This window comes from Crocuta crocuta, unplaced genomic scaffold (assembly GCF_008692635.1).
Source record: "Crocuta crocuta isolate KB4526 unplaced genomic scaffold, BGI_CrCroc_1.0 scaffold388, whole genome shotgun sequence".
Lineage (NCBI taxonomy): Eukaryota > Metazoa > Chordata > Mammalia > Carnivora > Hyaenidae > Crocuta > Crocuta crocuta.
In genome coordinates, this window is record NW_027528867.1 from 130,624 (window position 1) to 145,379 (window position 14,756).

Sequence of the window (14,756 nt, forward strand, 5' to 3'; positions counted from 1 at the left end):
GAGAAGAAATGTTCAGAGAAGGGGAGCAAGGTTCCTTAGAGGTAGGGGACAAGGATTGGGGGAAGAGGTACTCAAGGGAGACAGGGCAAGGGAAGGAGGGAGGGGGGAGAGGTGGAGGAGTCCAGGTGGAGCACCGGTGTTCCAGTTAAGTGATGCCCACTTTGGCCCCCAAACAACANTGGGGGGAGGTGGAGGAGTCCAGGTGGAGCACCGGTGTTCCAGTTAAGTGATGCCCACTTTGGCCCCCAAACAACAGTGATCTAGAAAAGGTAAAAGCCAGAGAACAAAGTACACTTGTCTGACCTAAAAACAAGATGAATACTTCTGTGGACCAGCACAGGGGTAAAAATGCAAAGTGGTGGGTGAGGCAGGGCTGAAGCCAAAAGCTTGCTGTGCTCTAGTGTAGAAACAAGCTACTGTCTGTCAGGGCCTGTGGAGTAGAGGGTACTGAAAGCACCACATGCAACACTGGAGCCAAAGTCAGGTTCACTGCTGGGAGGTAGCTGGACCGGGACCTGGCCTGCACGCCCGCTGGACGGGAGACTTATTAGAAACCAGACCGAGGAAGACGGCGGGAGGACTTGGACCACCCACCTACCCCCAACGTAGAACAGATAGTTGACACAATCCTGTTGACTCTGCCTGCTCTGTGATATCCCCAGATTACTGAATGTCAGCAGACCTGATTCTAGAATAAAGACCAAAGGGGCAAGAACTGGGTGGGGCCAACTGCTAAACCTACCTGTGGATTGTCAGGGAGAAGAAATCTATGCTAAGAAAGAGCGCAAACAGTATCAAAATAGATTCACCCCAGGTGAAACTACTTCTGTGGAATACCCTGATAAAAGACTTTATGTTTGAAGACTCAAAGAGAAAGAATACATTACACTAAAAAAGAGCATGAAATTAAGTAAATTTAGAGGCACCTGGGTGGCTCAGTTGATTAAGTGTCCGACTTCAGGTCAGGTCATCATCTCGCTGTTCGTGAGTTCAAGCCCTGTATCAGGCACTGTGCTCANGCTGTGGAATACCCTGATAAAAGACTTTATGTTTGAAGACTCAGAAAGAATACATTACACTAAAAAAGAGCATGAAATTAAGTAAATTTAGAGGCACCTGGGTGGCTCAGTTGATTAAGTGTCCGACTTCAGGTCAGGTCATCATCTCGCTGTTCGTGAGTTCAAGCCCTGTATCAGGCACTGTGCTCAGCGCTCAGAGCCTGGAGCCTGCTTTGGAGTCTGTTTCTCTCTTTATCTTTTCCCTGCCCACCCTCTCTCAAAAATAAACAAACATTTTTTAAAAAGTAAATTTAGACAAAAACAGTGGCACGCTAAAACTCACACAATTTGAAACTGGCCATTTTGGGTGTGTTTACCAGAGAAATCAAATAATACAAATTGGTTGGGTTGCATGGCTGGCTCAGTTAAGTAGAGCCTGCGACTCTTAATCTCAGAGTCCTGAGTTCAAGCCCCATATTGAGCATGGAGCCTACTTAAACAGATCAGGGTTTTATTTGTTCTTAGACAATTCACCAGCACACTACTGGACAGCAATTAAAAAAATTAGAAATTTTAGAAAAGAGGAAGATAGTCATTGAGATAAACTCAGTAAATGGGAATCCTATATTTAAAATTCTAATTATATTGGGGTATCTGGGTGGCTCAGTTGGTTAGGAGTCCAACTCTTGATTTTAGCTCAGGACATGATCTTAGGGTTGTGGGATCGAGCCCTGGGTTGGGCTCTACACTAAGCGTGAAGCCTACTAAGATTCTCTCTCTCTCTCTCTCTCTCTCTCTCTCTCTCTCCACACCCCCCCAGTCTACCCATCTCCCCCACTTGTGTTCTCACTCTCTAAAAAAAAAAAAANTTTAAAAATAAAGTCCTAAAAAAGTAAAAAGAATCCTAATTATACTCTCATTTTAAAGCAAGAATACAAACAAACCAATTTTTCATTAGGTTCACATAATAAAATGATTTTTCTTTAGAGTCTAGCATGGAAGTCTAAAGGAAGACCACAGAGGTAAATTTTCATTTTCATCACATTATACCAAAGGCACATATAATCAATATGACATCAGTGTCAGCAAGGTCGCTGATGTTGACCTCAATGACCTGGCTGAGGTAGTGTGTGTCAGGTTTTTCCACTGTAAAATTACTCTTTCTCCCCCCTTTCCATACCTTAGTTTTTGAAAGGAAGTCACTATGCACATCTAAGGAGTGGGGAGCATGACCCCCCCCCTTGAGGTCAGAGTAGCTACATAAATTATTTGGAATTCTACATGGGAGATTTGTCTCTTCCCCATTTATTAATTTACTGAATCATGTATTTATATAAGTATAGACTGGTGATGTTAATCTTGATCATATGGTTAAGGTGACTTTGATATTTAAAAAATTTTTTGTGATGTATGCTCAAGTCTTAAAGTTTAGTTATTCTTCATAGCAAAGAAAGCTGAGATTCCAGACCCTTCCCTTGAATGGTCTTCAGTGTGATGGTTCATGCTTCATGGAAATGGGTTTCATAGGAAGAGCTCTGGAGACAAAGCCTCAGAGACTAGAACAGTAGTCCAAAGGGGGCAGGGTTTCCTTTCCTTCTATGGTTCCCTTTACCCATTGTATGACAGGTTATAAATACAAATGAAATATTGCAGGAAGTCCTTCCATGTTTTACTTTATGTAATTTTGAAATGTTTGAATTATTTTTGTAATGAATATGTATTATTTTTTAATGTAAAAAAAAGACAAAGTGGAATATATAGCAAAGGGAGGATTAAACTCCGATCCCTCTGAATGCAGACACCATATGTTCTCTCTGCCTTCTCCCTGGAGAGAAACGAAGCTGCCAGAAAGAGCCTGTATTATGCTCAGGAAGAGAATCAGTTGTTAGATGAAAGGTGTTAATTCTGTATTCTCAGAGGAACAGGCTGGCCCTGATATCCATGGTTCAGCAAGAGTGGGAGGAGGGAGGAAAATTGCATCTTCTTGCAGTTTTGTGGGTTAGTTGTCACCCAGGCATAAACTTGCTGCAGAAGCTGTGATTTTTCTGGAAGGGCAGTGAGAGGGAGCACTGATTCCTAAATCACACTCAGAAAAGAATGTTTTCATTTTCATTTTTCCCCCAGTGTTTTGATTTTTTAATAGTTTTAAGATCTGATCTTTTCCCTCACCTAGCAAGGATGGATATTTTCTAACCCTGCCAAACAAGTCACAGGAAGGAGCTCCTAGCCTGCTGAATGGCACCCGTGGTGGGTAAAATACTTAACCCCTTCCTTCCTGTCCCAGGCATCCATCCACCCCTGTCCAGGCCATAAATCCAGCCACTTCTCTCCAAAGAGGGCTCATCAATAGACTGTATTATTGCTCATCCAAATATGGTTACACATCTCAACGAAACTCAGGCATGGCCATGGGACTCCTTTGGCATCAAGGAATTGTGAATAGACATTAAGAGACAGTTTGTGGTTCACCAGATACTCTTTTTCCCTGCCCCTGAGACCACAAATCCACCACAGATTGTACCACTACCCATCAGGGTCCTTGAGTGACCATGATGAGTGAAGAGACCTGGGATGGAAATGTGGCTTGAGTGAGAAATAAACATTTCCGTTTTGAGCCAGTAGAAGTTTTAGGGATGTTTGTTACTGCAACATAACCTAGCTCATCCTTACCCATCCACCCCCATGGAATGGCTGGAGGTAAGCTCCATCCATGTACAAAGTTCCCAAGCAGTTTCTTGACCCACTATTTCTGAAGACAATCTTCAATTTCCAATTATTTCAAAAGCCTCCATCATGACAGAGAAGAGATAAATAAGCAACCACAAAGAGCCTACTCTGTGGAGACAGAGGGAAACCAAGGAAAGAAAACGTGTCTACTAAGTACATGATTAAACATCACATGTAACCTAACTTTCCCACAACCCCTATAACCTATAAGGAAAAAAATGAATAAGGGATAAACTCCTATGGACAAATGAAATGGGGGGCAATTACATCAGTAGAAAAGGAACTGAACAAAATGTTTGGAACATACAAACAGGATGAAAAAACTTCAACTTTTAGCAATACAGGGAACTATATAGAGCATGAAAAAAACTCAATCCAAAAACTACAAAGCTGATACATATATATACATATATATATATACACACACACACATACTAAAACAGATTTTATATTTTATATATTATTATATTTTATTATATTTTAATATATTTAATATATTTATATATTATATAAAATCTGTTTTAGTATATCAAAGAGCTACGACTTCTAGGGTTTTATTTTTTATATTTAATTCTGATTCACTTGGCATTTTGGTGAATGGCTTAAGGTATGGATTGTAATTGTATCTTTTTCCAAATAATTATCTAGTTATCCTGATAAAATTTATTTAAACATCCTTCTTTTCCTAAATGATTTGAGAGGCCATCTTTATTATTAACCAAGTTCCCATATGGACTTAGGTCTAGGCAATCAGGCTAATGAAACAGACTAAAGTATCCAGAAATAGACTCAAGTGAACATGAACATCAGGACAGTGGTCACCTTCAGAGGCAGGAAGGGGGTTGTGCTTGGCAAGGAGGATGGAGTGGGGAGGCCTCTGGACTACTCCCATAGCCTGGGTGGCGGCTATGAGTGTTCATCTGAAAATAACTCGTTATGGAGCCTCCGTACTGTTTTCCATAGTGGCTGTACCAATTTACATTCTCACCACAAGGGCTCCCTTCTCCTCTCACCAGCACTTAGCTCTCATCTTTTTGATAATAACCACCTTAACAGGTGTGAGGTGATAACTCACTGGTTTTCATTTGTATTCCCCTGAGGATTAGTGTGTTGCACACCTTTTAATGTGCCTGTTAGCCATCTGAATATTTTATTTGGAAAAATATCTATTCAGATTTCTGCCCACTTTTTAAATGATCTATGTATCTAATTATTTGCTATTGAGTGGTGCAAGTTCCTTATATATTTTGGATATTAACCCCTTATCGGATATGTGTTTGGCAAATATCTTCTCCCATTCCAGAGGTTGTCATTCATCTTGCTGATTGTTTCTTTGGCTGTGCAGAAGCTCTATAGTTTGATGTGGCCCCACATGTTTATTTTGCTTGATTTCAGTGTCATATCCATAAAATCATTGCCAAGACCAATGTCAAGGGGTTTCCCCCCCATATTTTCTTCTAGGGGTTTTATGGTTTCAAGGCTCACATTTAAGTCCTTATTCTATTTGGAATTTTTTGTGAATGATGTAAGATAGGGATCCAGTTTCATTCTTTTGCATGTGAATAAGGAACTATCATATAACCTAGCAATTACACTTCCGAGTATTTATCTGAAGGAAATGAAATCAAAGAGAGATCTGTACCTTCATGTTCAATCCAGCATAGAAAAACCAAACTGCCCATCAACAGATAAATGGAAGAGGCATCTGGGTGGCTCAGTCAGTTAAGCATCCGACTTCAGCTAAGGTCATGATCTCGCACTTTGTGAGTTCAAGCCCTGTGTCAGGCTCTGGCTAACAGCTCGGAGCCTGGAGCCTGCTTCAGATTCTGTTTCCTTCTCTCCCTGCCCCTCCTCCACTTGTGCTCTGTCTCTCAAAAATAAATAAATGTTAAAAAAAAAACCCAGATTAATGGAAAAAAAATGGAATGGTATGTGGGGGTGGGGTGTATACAATAGAGTATTAGTCATAAAAAAGGAAATCTTTTTGTAACAACAAAAAGTCCGTGGATGGACTGCCATTTGTAACAACAAAGTCCATGGATGGAGGGCATTTTGCTAAGTGAAATAAGACAGAGAAATACTATATGATCTCACTTTGTGTAGGATCTTTTTTGTTTTGTTTTTAATAGGTGGAATCTTAAAAAAACCAAACTCATAGAAATAACAGATTGGTGGTTCCCAGGGGGAGGGGGTGGGACAGTGAAGGTGGTCAGAAGTTAAAACTTCTAGTTATAAGATAAATAAGTTGTGGGGATGCATTGTACAGCATGGTGACTATACTTAACAATATTGTAGTGTGTATTTGAAAGCTGCTGAGAGAGATTTTAAAAGTTCTCACCACGCACACAAAAAATGTTAATTATATAAGATGATGGATGTATTAACCTTATTGTGGTAATCATTTTGCAATATATACACATATAAAAGCATGATGTTGTATACCTTACATACTTACACGATGTTTTATGTCAGTTATATCTCACTGAAGTTGGAAAAATATATAACATTCTAGTTTTTCTAATTCTTCCAAATAACATGTTCAACCACCTCTCTTCTCCTTAAGTCCATTATGATAACTGAATGGCAGTAGAAACTGCTTTTCCTTTACCACAGAAATGTATCTATCTATAAATATATTTATTATAAATAATATTATTCTATTTTTAAAAAATCGCTTTAAAAAAATAATCGCAAAATTATCTATTTTAGTACATTGATCTTTATGCTCTTTTCTGCATATAGATTATATCCCACATCAAAAATGGTTTAAAAATTTAAAAAATGCATTAGTGATTGGTGCCCCAACATCTTTGATGAACTCTGTTGGCTGTCATGTGTAAGTCAGAGAATGATGTAATCCTAACATGGTGAAGTCCAAAAAGACACGCCTAACTACTTGGGGTGGTGGGCACGTTACCACAATACACCACAGGATGATACTTAAGAGTTCTGACCTACAAGGACTTGGGACAACAGTTAATGGACCATTAGGGTCTCTAGAAATTAGATGGCAGGAAACCTACTAAGGTTCTGCTTAACATGCACAGAAGAAATTCAAAGAGTGCTGAGGAGTGTGGGTCATAGAGATGGGGATTCACAGCTTCTCACCCAGTTCCCAGACCTAATTCAGGTCACACACGGAGTCTCTTTTTCAAGGGGATCCCAAGGTTCTTTGAGGGGTGACTCTCTGACAGCTCAGGTATGGAACCTAAATCTTCTCCCAAGCCCTTCCTGAGGGACCTACTTCCCAAAGTGACAGTGTGCTAGGGAAAGGGATACCCAGAGCTTCAGGAGTTATCAGATATAAGCTCTGACAATCCAACCAAAGTGGTCCACCAGTTAGAGTCAGGCTTATTATGGCAGATGACAGATGGAGCTCTGATCCAAGTCCATTCAATGGTGGGTCCAATGAGACCACAAACCCATTTTAAGATAGAGACATACCTGAGAAATTGCAGGTTAAGTCACAGACTGCAGCAATAAATATCACAATAAAGCAAGCCTAATGAATTTTTTGGTTTCCTAGTGTATATAAAAGTTATGTTTACACTGTACTATAGCCTATTAAGTGTGCAATAGCATTATGCATAAAAATGCTTATGCCTCGGGCGCCTGGGTGGCTCAGTTGGTTAAGCCAACTGCCTCCGACTTTGGCTCAGGTCATGATCTCGCAGTCTGTGGGTTTGAGTCATGTTGGGCTCTGTGCTGACAGCTCAGAGTCTGGAGCCTGCTTCGGATTCTGTCTTCCTCTCTCTCTGCCCCTTCCCCACTCACACGAAGTCTCTTTAAAAACAAAAAAAACAAAACAAAAAAAACATTAAAAATGAACAAACAACTTCATTGCTAAAAAATGCTAACCACTTTCTGAGCTTTCAGCAAGTTTTAACCATTGATCACAGATCACTATACCAAACATAATAATGAAAAAGTTTGAAATATTGTGAGAATTACTAAAATATGACACAGAGACACAAAGTGAGCAAATGCTGTTGGAAAAATGGCACTGATAGACCTGCTCACTGCAGGGTTGCCACAAACCTTCAATTTGTGGGGGAAAAAAACAACAAAACAAAAAACAAAAAAAACCCTCACTATCTGCAAAGGGCAATAAAGCAGGGGCGCCTGGGTGGCTTAGTGGGTTAAGCGTCCGACTTTCGCTTAGGTCATGATTTCGCGGTTCGTGGGTTTCAGCCCCGCGTCGGGCTCTGTGCTGACTGCTAGCTCAGAGCCTGGAGCCTGTTTCAGTCTGTGACTCCCTCTCTCTCTGACCCTCCCCTGCTCACGCTCTCTCTCTCTCTCCTAGAAATAAATTAAAAAAATAAAAAAAAAAAAGGGCAATAAAGCAAAGTACAAAAATATTAGTCATGCCTGGAATTTCTTGTCCCAAAAGGGAAGAGAAACATTTTATTACCTGGCAAAATCCCCAGATTGGCAACCTTACCCATGGAATGAGGGTGATTATGATAGATGGGCCAAACAGAAGTCCCTGGAACCATCTCCAAAATAGTAAGTAAAAAAAAAAAAAAAAAAAAAGTCAATACCACATGCTGGCACCATCTACCATGCTGGCACCATCTACAGAGATTGGTGCTGCCATCAAACTTGAGTTATACAGGTGTAGGTGATTTCTTCCTCATCCCATTTACTCACCATTTGAGTCTTAGAAATTGACAGTAGTTTATTGCAAAGGCAATTGAATGGTAATACCGATCTTTGCTACCAGATGTGGTATCTTTGTGGAATCAGAGCAACAGAGTCCTTGGCCAACATTAAAACAAACAAACAAGCAAAAAACCACACAATTTGGTGGGACTCTTGATTCTGGAGGCAACAGGTACAATATTTGGGAGTGCTGCTCCAACCAAATACAGTAACCTATAAGGCAGCTGGCTTTGAGTTGAGTGGGACCCAAACAAGAAACGGCTCTCTGAAGGCCAGCCTATGTGTACGCTGTCTTGCCACCAGGCCTTAGGACCCAGGCAACCAAATGCTAATAGTCTATGGTAGAGATAGAGAGATGGATGGACTCTCTGACAACTCCAAGTAAGAGAACTATGGCCCCAGTTCAAGGATTTTAGAAAAATACCAATACCCCACTTTACCAAAAATCATTCTCCAAGTGAAAAGCAACTCCTGGATTGCTCTTGGGCATAGGAAACCAAGTGACTTTAGACTCTGTCTGTTGTGAGATCCATAGTACTTGACCCATTGGACTATTAAGTTGGATGTTCAGTGGCATTCCATTGCACAAAGTAGGCTCTAGGGGTCCAGATCGTCCAAGGAAATGGTGCAAGGAGGTGCCTCAGATGCCTGAGGAACCTGCTGCTACCATTCTGTCAATTTTCTGCCAACCCACACCTACAGCATCCTAGGGAGTTCCACAGAACCTGGAAATGTTGGGGGGAAACCCCATGCTGGTGCCTGCTGGATCTGCATGCGGTGGGGACCCTGGCAGTGGACAGCCTCTGCCCTGCTGATCCACTCATGTGCCCCAAAAGACAGTGGTGAAGAACCACCATATCAGAGGGCACCGCTGGTTGACTGGGGTTGGGAGGCCTCGTGTAGATGCGGGGGTGTCTGGAAGTCATTCTCTTTCTTCTTTGAACCTTCCACCCAGTGTTCTTAGTCATTACTTGGTCATAGCTCCCGGTTGACAGATATGCCTTCTTTCCACAACCATACCCATTTCAAATAGACAAATGACTATATAGTTCTTTTGTTCTTTTTAATTCAGAAAGAGAGAGAAAGGGGAGAAAATAAAAAAAAACATGTTTAAATAACTATGGCAGAAAAGGAGATCTGGGTTGGATGCTGGGACCTACCTCTTCCAGAAAGGGGGTTTATTAACATTTTAAACAAAACAGAAGAAAAAGGAACAAAAAAGAAATAAATTATTCTGCTCAATACTGTTTGGCATAATTGCATTTTTTCATCTTCTAAACACTCCAAACAGCCTCTTCAGGAAGCAGGGAGCTGAGACTGGCAAGAATGGCTAGTGCCTTGACTCTCTACAATGATGGGAGAGGCCCTGAGCAGCATCCCACTAAACGCCTCCCAAATCCACCCTCATGCTCTACTCCTCCTACTTTTGGAATTGGAAAGGAACAGACTCTAGCTAAGTTCTCAATATATTAACTTTTAGGGGTGCCCACTGCCCAGCACCAACCCTCTTCTAGAATACTCCCTGCTGGTTACTGTTCCCCCAGCCAGCTGCAGGAACACCAATGGCCAGGAGGCTGCTCGGTGGTATCAACTCACTAAGATAAAGGATGTATTTGTGTTCCTCACTGTTGGGAAGGGGGATCCTATTAGTGGTCTGTAAGCTTCATAGAAGCCCTTTCCCCCCTCCGAAATTTCCCCAACCTTGTAAGGTGAGAATACCATCGACAGCTTCCTCTCGGAGCTCAAGGTGGGTTGAGTCATGCAGGTAACTTCCAGTTGTAACCCCTGTTTGTTGGTTTCCCTGCCCTTCTAGATTTGGAAATGGAAAGTGGGTCAGAGCAAGGAGGCAGGAAGTGAGCATGGAGGGAGGGGACGCAAGGGCAGGAGAGGAGGCATGCAGGCGGCCAAGTCTACTCCTCCTCAGCTAGAATCCCAGCTATTTGCATGGCCAGCTTAGTATTTTAAAAGAATCTTTGTTGGTCAGCCATCCCTGGTAACCTCAAGTTAATTAAATTAGGAGACCAAAGCAAATTCCACCCCCAAGCAAGAGGTTTCCTACTCCTCTTTGGGGTGACAGATGAAGGAAGAAGATGCATGCACCAGGCAAGCTGGGTTCCCCATCTCCAGCCTTCTTTCCCACGTGTTGCTCCCTCTCCTTAGAGCAGGCCAAACACGCCTGCAAGTGTGTGTGCTCGAGCTCGCTTATTCGCGCAAGCGGGGCAGGGGGTAGGGAGTGGAGAAGCAGCAGGGCCCCCCAACCCCAGGGCAAATTTTGATTTTTTTTCAAAACAAGTAGGCTGGTGAGGAGGCTCACGGCCTAAGACGAGTCACTGAAAAGGTTGTGGGTGGACAGTAGGGGCCGAGAGGACACGAGAGTGAGAAGCACCTTACATCTTAAGTGACGGGGCTTCCTTGTCCCCTGCCTGCCCTGTTCGTTACACCTGGGTTCCAGAGTTAGGCCCTAGGAGCATTCTGCCCGCTAGAAAAGGGGTGAATACAGTTCTAGTTTCCTGGTGAGATGCTAAATGCCCTGGTCAGAAAGGCCAATCCAGAGGGTGGCCAAAGTTGGGGATGGGGAGAAGGATGAGGGAACCCACAAGCCACTGCATTTCTTTGGTGGGTTTACACTCACCCAGCTGGGCCTGACAGAGAAAGGAAATGGGGGGTCCAAAATTCTCTGAGTCCTGAAGAGGTTTGAGAGGGCTCCAACTTCTCCCCTGGGATGAAAGCGCGCTCCCTGGAAACCACCTGATCTCCCCTAGACCACCAGAAAGGAACGGCTAANCGCTACCCCATACCTTCCCCACCACCTCCTCCTTGGCGCCCCTGACCGAGTGAGGCCGACGAGCGACCAATACTGCTCCTGCAGACACTGAGGAAAAGTACTTCACCGAGGCCTGAACCAACCTCTGTTCCTTAAAAAGCATGAAATAAAATCCTACCCAAAGCATAGGGGAGAGGGGATTCAGCGGCCGCCGGCCCGCCCCCGAAGGCCATTGATTGGAGGAGACGGGCCCAGAGCCGGAAGTTCTCCTTGAGTCTCATGATTGGTTGAGAGAAAAAGCCTCCGCTCCGACTGCAGCGCTGATTGGTGCCAGGCCCAGGCTAGTCCCCAATCTCATGATTGGAGAGGGACAGCCGGCGCTCGCTGGACTTGCAGCATGATTGGTCCACACAGCGGCCTGGAGTCGTTTCCCAGGGCCTGGAAACGCCCAATGGGGCGCGGTGCCCACGCTGAGGCTGCCGCGGGTCGGCTGGTCTGGAGTCCGGGCTAGGAGCCAGCGCCGGAGGTTCGCTCCTGGCCCGGAAGAGACGCGGCGAGGCCGGGCTCAGTTGCCTCGGTAGACTTCGATCTTACTGGCCTTGGCCAGCATGTCGATGATGTGGGCCTCGAAGTCGGCGTCGTGCACCCCCGTCTTCCGGAACTCGCCCGCGTACCGGTTATTCTCCCAGTAGTGGTGCCAGTTGCCCCGGCTGTCGGCCCCGAACCCGTACACGTTCACCTGCAGGGGAAGGCGGCGCAGGTCACCCCAAGTCGGGAGCCGGGAGGACAGGGCGCAGGAGAGCCTAGGGTCGTGGTGGGCTAGGAGAAAGGGGCTGCAGCGACCTGACGACAGCTGGGAGACGCGCAGTTGGTCAGACGCGACACCCAGGCCTGGAGCTAGGGACACCGACTCGGCAAGACTGCTGGTCCCTTTCGGCGGGACACCTCAGTCCGGGGCTGTGGCAGCTCTCCCACCGTTGCTAACGTTCCTTTCTTGTTTGTTTTTGTTGTTTTTTAATGGAATACTTTTATATGAAAGCTGGTCAAGCACCCAATACCGCACACTGAATTTACTGGCAAAAGTGGGTGTGCTGGGCACGAGCGAGTATGGCGCAGCAGCCCTGCTTGATAGTGAGATGTGGCCCCTGGAACGACTGACCAACACTATTAACACAAAGAGGGTAGGCCTGGGGCCCACAGAGGTGGGAGAAAACCATCCTGGTGTAACTTAACTACATTATTTCCATTCTATTTATATTTTTGATGATTTCTTCTTTACTGCAAGTAATACCAATTATGGTGGTAGTATTCAATTTCCTTTTAAAGTAAATTTAACTTTTCACTAAGTGATTTCAGATTTGGTAAAATCATGGAAGTAGTAAGTTTGGGAAATGAAGACGTATACTATACAGCATAGAAATGTGGGAGATCAAAGCGACTTGGTTTCTGCCTACAAAAACACATTCCTCTTGCTCTGCTAAGCCTTAAGAAGGGCTGATTCCCCTCTGATGCATGGGTAGCCCTACTGTACTCCTAACATTGGGTTACCCACCTCATCACACACATGCAGGGCAAAGAAGAGCACCAGCATCCCTGTGGAAGGGTACCGCCCGTGATGCTCTGTCCACCGGTCGTGGATGTACTTGAAGAAGGCTGGGTTGTAGATCTGAACCTGGGAAGAGAAAAGGCAACGGACACATGAGGGGTGTTGGGGACCCCAGAGATTCAGGCCAGGCTCTAAGCTTCTGCCAGCTCCTCCATGCTTGCCCGCAGACCTGTTCTTTCAAGTTCCCTGGTTCCTGTGGCCTTTGAGTGGGTCACACATACCAGCAGATGGTTCTGGAAGGGCACTGGGGGACACTTGAGCCACAAGACTGGGCACGCCATGAGTTGAATCTGTACTGTTTCCATTGAGATGGGGATGAACAAGGGGGAGGTGGGAACTTACCTTTTCTTTGTCCACTCGAAGGAAGGACTTCACTGGTGCATAGGTGCTGCAAGCAGAAAGAAGAAGAACATTCACATGGCCCTTGGAATCTAGAAAGGCCCACAATGCCTTTCCTCCCTCTCAGGTCTGAGTGATGACAGCCTTACAACAGATGTCCTGCTTCTGGACTGATTTCCCAGAGCTCATCACCGCAGTACCTTACTCAGAAAACCTTCAGCAGCTACCCATGTTCTTTAGGATAAAATAAGGATGTTTTAGACAAACACTGGGGCCTTCCACTATCCGGCCCAAATGTTTCTTTCCACAACACTCAGCTGCGAACTCCCCACTTGATTTAGCCAATCATCTCACACCCACTATGTTTGTGTCTTACTTCTGCCCACAATGACCCTCTTGCTACTATCCTCACATTTGGCACCAATCCCTCCTTCCCTATTAAGCCAGCCATGGCACTTGTAGTTGATACTCCTTTTCTAAGGGACTTAAACTCAAACTGCACTTATTTTTAGCTCTTATGTCTCCCAAACATAAGATAAAGCCAGAAAACTGTAATTTCTATTTCTGAGTTTGAAAAATACATGGTGACAGCAGGCGAAGTGTGGAAACAGTTTAATTGTCCCCTGATGGGTGCCTTTAAACGCCTTTAAAAGGAATGAAATCCTGTACTCCAGGCAACATAGATAAGCCCTGAAAACATTATGCTAAAGTAGAATAAGCCAGACATAAAAGGACAAACACTATGACTCCACTTACATGAAATACCTACCATAGTCAAATCATACAGACAAAAAGATTAGTGCTTAACAGAGGCTAGGGGTCAGGGAAATGGGGAGTTATTTAATGAGTATAATTTCCATTTGAAATTATGAAAAAGTTCTGGAGATGGATAGGGTGACGTTTGCATAACACAGTGAATGTACTTATATATTTAAAAAATTTTTTTACATTTATTTTTGAGAGACAGAGAGAGACAGCACAAGAAGGGGAGGGGCAGAGAGAGAGTGAGACACAGAATCCAAAGCAGGCTCCAGGCTCTGAGCTGTCAGCACAGAGCCCAACACAGGCTTTGGACCCATGAACCATGAGATCACGACCTGAGCTGAAGTCAGATGCTTAACTGACTGAGCCACCCAGGCACCCCAAATGTACTTATATTTTTGGTGGAGAATGTGGGCAGTGACCTGAAAAAGTGAATTTTTATTTATTTTTTCTTTTTAAGTAATCTCTATACTCTGTGTGGGGCTTGAACTCACAACAATGAGACCAAGAGTCACATGCTCTCGCAACTGAGCCAGCCAAGCACCCCATATGTTCTATATATTTTAACACACACACACACACACACACACACACACACACACACACACACAGTGAGACAGGAGGTTAGTGGTTGTTGTCTAGGGCTGGGGTGTGGGGGTAGAGGAAATGGGGGTGATAGCTAAGGGGTAGAGAGGTATCTTTAAAGATCTTTTAAGAAGATGAAAGGATTTCTAAAATTAATTGTGGTGATGGTTACACAATACTGTATTTAATAAAAGCCACTGACTTGCATACTTTAAATGTGAGAGTTGTATGGCATGTGAATTGTACCTCAATAGAGCTGTTAAAAAATACTTAGTGATGGGGTGCCAGGGTGGCTCAGTCAGCTAAGCATCCA

At 44.0% G+C, this 14,756-nt stretch overlaps 1 protein-coding gene across 1 annotated transcript in view; it reads right to left on the bottom strand.

Moving 5' to 3' along the window:
* Positions 1–11,191: 11,191 nt before the first annotated feature.
* ST3GAL2 (ST3 beta-galactoside alpha-2,3-sialyltransferase 2) overlaps positions 11,192–14,756 on the bottom strand; it is a 45,555-nt gene continuing 41,990 nt past the window's right edge. The window contains exons 5-7 of the mRNA XM_077756327.1: positions 13,100–13,145; positions 12,704–12,823; positions 11,192–11,890 (exon numbers count right to left, since the gene is read on the bottom strand). Of these exons, the coding sequence (XP_077612453.1) occupies positions 11,717–11,890; positions 12,704–12,823; positions 13,100–13,145 (340 nt within the window). The 3' untranslated portion in view covers positions 11,192–11,716. The remainder of the gene's footprint in view (positions 11,891–12,703; positions 12,824–13,099; positions 13,146–14,756) is intronic.